This window comes from Talpa europaea, assembly GCF_964194135.1.
Source record: "Talpa europaea genome assembly, chromosome: 1".
Classification (NCBI taxonomy): Eukaryota; Metazoa; Chordata; class Mammalia; order Eulipotyphla; family Talpidae; genus Talpa; species Talpa europaea.
This window is the reverse complement of record NC_140073.1, coordinates 143,947,916-143,955,694: the sequence shown is the minus strand read 5'-3', so window position 1 is coordinate 143,955,694 and position 7,779 is coordinate 143,947,916. Positions and strand designations below refer to the sequence as shown.

General features: G+C 66.5%; 1 protein-coding gene across 7 annotated transcripts; it reads right to left on the bottom strand.

Annotated features, from left to right (window-relative positions):
- Positions 1-3,595: 3,595 nt before the first annotated feature.
- CTDSP1 (CTD small phosphatase 1) lies at positions 3,596-7,395 on the bottom strand (the record flags this gene model as incomplete). Of its 7 annotated transcripts, none has more annotated exons than XM_084235296.1 (7): positions 3,596-3,724; positions 4,252-4,437; positions 4,522-4,669; positions 5,224-5,285; positions 5,401-5,505; positions 5,913-6,061; positions 7,329-7,395. In XM_084235296.1, the coding sequence occupies 7 exons, from the start codon at positions 7,393-7,395 to the stop codon at positions 3,596-3,598; spliced, it is 846 nt and encodes a 281-aa protein (XP_084091422.1). The 7 variants fall into 7 exon arrangements, with proteins under 7 accessions (XP_084091422.1, XP_084091423.1, XP_084091424.1 ...); XM_084235297.1 differs by having other exon boundaries at positions 4,522-4,638; positions 5,229-5,285; XM_084235298.1 differs by having other exon boundaries at positions 4,522-4,614; positions 5,229-5,285.
- Positions 7,396-7,779: the final 384 nt, after the last annotated feature.

Here is a 7,779-nt window from a genome sequence, read left to right as displayed (position 1 = left end):
CTGGGCTAGAGTTTTTCCACAGGGGATAGCTCCAAAGGCAGAGGCTAGGTTCCCTCCCTCCCTGCCCTCCACCCCTGCCTCTGGGGCCACCAGCCTTGGGTTGCTGTCTCTGCCCAGTTCGGGTCTTCACAGGACCAGGCCTGTGATCTCCCAATAATGCCTCACATCACTGTACCCCAGATTTAGCTTCCAGGGTGCAGACGCCAGGCTTGAGCATGCTCTTCTCTTGTTCGTTGTTCCTCATTGCCCCACAAAGGCCCCCCAGCTGCCTGCAAAAAAGAAAAAGCAGGCCACTCCCCTGGTGTAGCTACAAAGCTGCATTGTCTGGAGCCTTCTGCGGTGTCCTTCCCATTGCGGGGGGGGGGGGGGGGGGAACTGAACTCGTGCAAAAGCAAAAGCAAAGGTTGTCATTTCCCACGCGCCCCACCATGGCCGGCCAGGCGTGGTGGCATCCTTTCCTGGTACACCCCCTGGCTCCGCCCGCCTTTACCGGAATCGCTCCTCCTTCCCATCACCTCAGGGCCTCTCCAGGGCCACCCCATGGGGGGGGTGTGCGTGTGTGTGTCCCACACTCACACTCCAGTGTCCCTCCCTCCCTCTCCATGTGCAGCACTTCAGGTTTTAGATATTCTGTTCCAGTGTCTCTCCGCTCTCAGGGTGAGTTCCTTGAGAGCAGAGGCACGGGGTGTCCCCAGGTGCTGGCACCCCGCCCCACACACACTAGGTGCGGTTGAGCTGAACTCTCCTGTGGGCAAAGGTTGCGAGGCGTGGGCGTGGCGGAGGCTGGCTCGGCTCCTTCAGTGAGGCGCCCTGGCGACTCCCCCGGGTGTCTGTGCTCTGGGATGCAAATCTGGGAGGGGATCAGAGTTTGCATGGAGAGAAGGAAAGGAAGGGGGACCCCCCATTGCTCCCCCCACTGCCACCCCCATCCCGGGGGTCGAGGGCAGAGGCCGCAGCGGGCTCCGACGCCGCAGCTTGCCCTGAGCCGGGAGCTGACGGGGGTGCTGCAGGCTTCCCGCCCCAGGTCGGGGCTTCCAGGGGCTTTTCCACCAGCCAGAAGTAGGGGGCGCGGGACCAAACACACTGCAGACGCCCCCTCAGAGCCCCGAGGGCAGAGCAGCTCCTGGGGCGCCGGCACTGCGGCTCGCGGCTGGACTCCCCAGGTAAGGCGGTGGGGGGCCGGGGTGGGAGCGGCAGCTCCTCCGTCCCTGTGCGCGCGCGTGTTTGAGGGGCGCGAGAAGCTGCGCACCCCGGGACTGGGGTGCATGATGCGGGCCTTCATTTTCCCGGCCCGCAGGGGGGGCGCACCCCGCGGCGGGGCGGGCCCCGCAGACCCGGGTCCGCGGGCGCAGAGAGGCCTCTAGCGGCCGCCGCGGGGAGCCGCGGGGCGCTCGGGGGGGCGCTCGGGGGGGCGCCCGGGCGCTTCCTGCCGGGGCCGGCGCTGCCCAGCCGCGCGGAGGAAGTGCCGCCCGGGCCGGCGGGGGGGCAGGAAGTGGGCGGGGGGCCCGCGAGGGCGCGGCCGGCGGGAGCGCTGCCCGCCCGGGGGGAGGCGCGCGGGGGTGCGCGGGCCCCGGCGCCCGCCCCGCCCAGGCCCGCCCGCCCGCGGCCCCGGGTCAAAGGTCTTCGGCGTGGACTTGAACTTGACTTCCCTGTAGCTCGCCTCGCTCCCCACCTCGAGTCCCAGGGGCCTCATCAGGCCTCCCCTCTTCGGGCCAGAGGCCACACCCCCCCCTTCTCCAAGAACCTTCCCGGGGCCGCCCCTAGGGACGCATTCCTGCCTCGCTTTAGAGCGGACATTATCGCGCCTCCGTGGGCAGCAATTATGCAATTCTGCGAGGAGGGCGCAGCTCCGTCGCGCGGGTCCGAGCAGCGAGGCTTCCAGAGGGAGGATTCAGCAGCAGAGTCCGCCGCACCCGTCCATTCAAAGCTGTTCCCTTAACCTTCCCCGAGCGGGAAGCCCAGGGGGTCTAGGGCAGCGTCTTCACCACTGCCCACCCGCCCCCCGAATGGGCTTGCTGAAGCGGGGTGCGCTTCACAGGGCACGTAACCATTCCCCCCACTTCAACACCCCAATAACCACAGAGGCAGATGGGGGGTCTGGCGTTCTTTAGTTCTCTTATGTGGGTCTCTCCGCACAGAGAAGGCACTTAAGTGGAAAGTTGCCCTGTGGACTACCCCCAGTCTCGGGGCGTGTGGGGGGGGCATGACATCTTCCTTGGCACTGGTTCATGGGTCCCCTTAACCGTTAGGCCCTGAGGAGAGCCCAAGACCTTGACTTCCAGACTCAGCATTTGGGGTAGGGGTTTCCAGATAAGTCAGAGCTGGAAGGCAGGTTGTCCTGGAAGATGCCCCCAGCCAGCAGGGGGCAGGGCAGGAGGCTGCAGGGGGTGGGTTGGCACGGGAGAGGGGGGCAGCTTGGTCAGGCTTCCTGGAGACCCCCCAAACCCCACAAAGGTCCCACCTCCTACAGATCCCTTAAAGGCACAGGTGAATTTTGGGGTTGGCAGCTGGGTCTCTCCCCACACATGTAGTCAGCTGGTGGGCCTGGCACAGGGCTAGGCACAGAGAAGGTGCTCAATAAATGATTTTTTGAATGAATAAATGGAGCAAAGAGGTTGTGAGGGGCAGAGGACAGGGCCCAGAGCCCTTTGGCCCAGCTTGTTTCATTGAGAATATAGCAGTTTAAAAAATGTAAAAATCCTTTCCCTCCCTCCCCCAATTTATGGGCCCAGGAAAGGGATGAGCAGAATAACTCTACCTTGACCCTTCCCTCTCCCCTTCCCCCCAAATCTATATACACATATACATATTTATATGGCACCACAAAGGGGACCTGCCTGTGCCCACCCATGGAGCTGGGGGAGCAGACTTGGCTTCCAGGGCCTTGGAGCAGTTGAGGCAGATGTGGGAGGGTCAGGCCTAGGGTGATGTAGGGAGCAGCCTGTGGCGGCTGCTGAGCGCAGAGAGGTGGGACTCAGTCCTTTAGGACAGAGGCTGCTCCCTTCACAAGTGGTAACAGATCTCTACTTCCCCCTCCTAGGCAGACACAGGGGCGGGGGGGGGCAGAGGGGGGGGCTGTATCAGTCCCAAGAGATCAGGTGAGGCACCCAGTTCTCCCACCAGCCTAAACTGCAGCAACCTAGGCCGGTCCAGGCCTGAGCTGACCTGGGCCAACCACGCTGGAGAGGGCTGTATGCAAGGCACGTGGTATCCACCGTTCCCAGGCTGGGTTCCGGACATTTGGCAGCAGGAACCCCTCCCCTCCCCCAATCAGAACTGGAAGGGGCCAAGGGGCCCAGTTTGGCAGCAGAGAAATATGGCAGCAAAGCAAAGAGAGAGAGGGAGAGAGAAAGGGGGAGCGGGCACCACAGGTCCCCCAAAAAGGAGGGGGTTCTAAGGCACTGATACAGGGACCCAGGGGCATTGCCCTCGGTACAGCCTGCTGCCCCTTTCGTGGCCTGGCCAGGCTGGGGAGGGGATGCTCCCATCCCCATGGCACTGAGGTGGCAGTGGCTGCAGGGTTTCCTTAAGGCAGAGTCCTCAAGTGAGGGGTGAGCACTGGTTAGGGGGCAGGTCCTGGCCCCAGGGCACCTCACTAGCTGCCCGGTCGAGGCTGCCTGAGCACTGAGTACACATCATCCACGCGGCTGAGCTGCTCGAAGAAGGGCAGGAGGTCGTGGAGCTCCGTGTCGCTCATGTTGTCAAACCACGAGGCCACCGGAACCTGGACAGATGGGGGAGGCCCATGATGGGGGGCGGGTGGCCACAAGGTCCAGGCTCCCACTGCGTGGTGGGCAGCCCAAGAAGTCCCTTTCCCACGGCTTCCAACCCTGGGGAAAACACTTTTCACATACAACAAAGTGGGTGCTGAGCGAACTGACCCTTAGCCTCCCTGTGTGCAAAGCACTGACATCTATTCTGCTTCATTTTTTTTTTTAAACCCCAACTAGGACCTGCTAAGTTATTTCTGCAACTCGGTAACAAGTCACAACTGGCAGTTTGAAAAGTTGGAACTGTTCCCGTGCCCGGCAGGGCCCCCAGCCCAGGGTGGGTATCCTCTACACCCAGAGGGATGAGCCCAAAGAGAAGTCCAAGGTGGTAGCAGGCAGCCTTCAGGGGGTGCTGGGGGGCAGGAAAGAGGGACAAAGGGGAAGGCACCGCCCAGTTTGGGCACGTGGCGACCAAGGCAGCCTGTGGACTAACCCCTTTCTGGGGCCACAGCCCCCCAGCCCCATCCTGCCCGGCACTCACGGCGTTGTCAGGATGGAAGACGTAGGAGGCAGGCGAGTTGTCCAGAATGAGCACCCGCCGGAGGTCTCGGCCCAGCCGGCTCAGGTCCTTCACGTAGTTTCCCCGGTGGAAGACGCAGGATTCACGGAACAGCCGTGCCCGAAAGGCCCCCCATTTGTCCAGCAGGTCGGCCACGGGGTCTGCATACTGAAGGGGTGGGAAGTGGGCCAAGGTCATCCAGGGCCAAGGTCCGGGTGGCCCCAGGAGCCGTTCAGATCACGGGGAGCTCACCTTGGCGAGGCTGGCGGTGAACAGCACACATTCAAAGAGCTCGCCCATCCGCTGGAGGAACTCGTCCACGTGGGGTCGCTTCAGCACGTAGACCTGGGGGGTGAGCCAGTGAGGGGACTGCTGTCCCACAGGGTGGGCTGGGGAGCTGCTGAGGACTGGGAGGGTGCGAGGGGAGGAGGGAGAGGGGCACAGGAGGGAGGTAGTCCGCTTAGCTGGCCACCCACCAAGGGGAAGCCACCCACCCTCCCAGAAGAGGGTCAGAGTGAGCGTCTGACTCCTGACTTCCTGCCCTGTCCCACAGGGAATTAGAACTAATTCCTAGGTCTTTCCCTTACCATGGCCTCAGCCAAATGTGGGGCCCTGGGGCCAGCCCCCTCACCCAAAGGATGCAGGGCACCGGTGCCCGAACCAAGTAATGGAGAACAGGCTGGACAGTACACAACCTATCCTGAATTACTTGAACTGGGTCCCGGGCAGAGTGGGGCCAGGGGCCGCCCAGCAGGTACCCCATTCCATGCAGGCCTAGGAGTCAGGCCAAGCGCCTCATGGTCTGTGTGACCTTGGGCCGGCCTTACACCCTCTCTGGGCCTCTGACATCTCGCATCTATCAGAGTCCCAGCCGGGGCTCTCTGGATTGGGAGGCGGAGTCTCGGGTATCAAGGGCAGATTCAAGCCCACCACCCCCCTCCCATCCGCTGGCACCTCACCTGGTGGACCACCCCATCAATCTCCACAGGGATGATGAAGTCAGCATTGTTCACTGGCTATGGGGGGGAAAAAAAGCTGCTGGAACCAGGGCCAGGCCACAGAGACTGCCCTCCCAGGCCAGGGAAGGCCCGCGTGGAGCCCGGGAGCTGAGGGCTGCTGGGCAAGGCCCACCTTGAAGGAGCTGTGCACCAGGGTCTCGTCCAGGTCGATGACCACGCAGATCTTGTCCGAGTCCTGGGCCTTGGCCTCGGGCAGCAGGTACTGGACTGAAGTCTGCTGTGGGAATGAGCAGGCTGACTGGGGGTACCTCTCTCAAACCCCCGGGTATTTGTCCTACACAGGTCTCCCCTCTCCAGCCCTCTTCCTGGGGAGTCACTAGGGGTGGGGGAGGGGGCGGAGAAGAGACCATCCTTCCCTGGCTTTGCCCGGCCAGCTCTGGAGCTGGGGCTACTCTCTGTGAGTCAGTTCTCCACCTGGAAAACCAAAGTAGGGGAAAGCTTCCCTTCCTGAGAGACCCTCCCCTGGGTGACATTTGGGGGCCTTCAGGGCCAGGCTGGGGGTGGGGGGCACACTCTCCTCCATACCCTCCATGGCCCGCCAGCAGTCACTGAAGCTCCTTTCCCTTATCTTCCCTCTGGGTTGAGCCCAGGTGTCCCTGCAGCCCCCACCTGGCCCACACACACCTTGGGGACAGCTCCGTTCTCTTCCACCAGCAGGGGTGCCCCACCGTGGGCAGGCAGGGCCTCCCCATCATCCCGGCAGACACAGCAGAAAAGCGAGTGGAGGATGCCCCGGCTCCGGGGTTTCTGAGAAGCTGCTGACTTCTGATCACCTGAAGCAGGAGGCCCAAGGTGGGGGCTTGCACACCGGCCTGCAGAGGCGCGCAAGCGTGCCCAGGTGAACCCCGGGGCCCAAAGGGCCTGACCACGCCCCCGACATTAAGGATGACACTTGGTAGCTGCAGGCCCCCGACAGTCGGGGGGGGGCTGCGGGCTCCTCTCCACGCCCCAGCAACCTTCGGAGCGGGCGGGCTGAAGGGGCGCACCGCGAGCGCTTTTCCTCTTCCCCAGGGTTTCCACTGGTGCGGGATCAGCCCCTGGCGGCGCCCCCTGACACCCACCTTACCTGAGCGCCCCTGCTCAGTCGGGCCGAGGCCAGGGAGCGCTGGCGCCTGGGCCCTGCCGCCCCCCCCGCCCCCCCTGCACGCTCTCCGCCCCGCGGGTCCAAAGTCCTCCGAGGCCGGGCCCAGAGGCGGGAGTGGGGGTCGCGGGCCAGTGTCCAGCCGCCGTCCCGGCTCCGCCCCCGCCCCGCCCGCCCCGACCTCCAGCCCGGAGCCGAGTTTCCGCCGGCTGATTGACAGGCCCACCCTCCACCCGCCCCGGCCCCCGCCTCGGGCGGAGCCAGGCCCCCGCCCGGGCCGGGCAGAGCGGGCGGGCGTCCCGGCCCGCGAGGTCAACCCCTGGGCCGCGAGGGCGACCCCCGTCCGGACCCGCCAGCCCCGGGGGCCCGTCCAGGCGGGCGGCGCGGCTCCCGGGCCGGCGCGGGTGTGCACAGGCCGGGCCCGGCCTCCCCGCGGGCGCGCTGGCGACGCTTAGAGGGGGCCGCCCTCGGGGGGCCTCGGCGCCCCCACGCGCGACGCGGAAGTTTGTGGAGCGCGCGGGTCTGCGCTGGCGGGAGCGCCCGCCCAGCCCCCGCGGCCACCCGGCGCCCCCGGCGCCCCGCAGGTCGGCGGGGAGGGGGCCTCTCGGCGGGCGGCCCGCGGGCGCCCCCTCCAGCACCCCCTCGCCTGACAGTCCCTCGGGCGCCCGCGCGGGGGGCCGGCGACCCTGGGGCGCTGCGCCGCGCTCGCCCCAAAGACGCGCTCCAACCCTGCCTCAGTTTCCCCACTGTGGGTGCAGCCCGGAGCGCCCGAAAGGCGCCAGGCCCCGCCCCGCGCCTCTGAACCTCCAAGAGTTCAAACTCGCCCCGGTCCCGACTCGCGCCGGAGCGCCCGGCGCCTCCGCGGCGCTCGCCCCGGACGGCGGCGGGGACGGCCCGGGGGAGGGTCCCGCCTCCCGCCCTGCAGCGCCGGCCGCGGCCCCCTCCGCGGGCCCCGGTACCTTTGCCCCGCAGCGGGCCCCGCGCCTCCTCCTTGCTGATCTGAGTAATGACGGCCGCGCTGTCCATGGGGCCGGGCGCGCTCCGCTCCGGCCGGACTCTGGCCCGGGCGCCCGGCCTCCCCCCCGGCTCGGGCCGGAATCGGGGCGCGGGGGGGAGGGGAGGGGTGGGAGGGAGGGATCCCCGCGAGCTTTGGAGGGGAGGGGAGCCAGGTTCCAAGGGGGAGGGGGAGGGAGGGGGCGCGGAGGAAACTTTGTTACAACATGGAGTTTCCTCCCCGCGAGGCGGATGCAAACATGGAACCCGGGCGCCGTTTCAAGGCTCCCCCTTAAAAGGGCAACGGCTTCGGCGTGACCTGGACTCCGCCGGGGCTTTCATCACCGCCGGGGCCAGCGCGGCTCGCGGGCCGGGAGGCGGGACCCGCCGGGCTCCCGCCGCGCTCCAGGGGGCGTC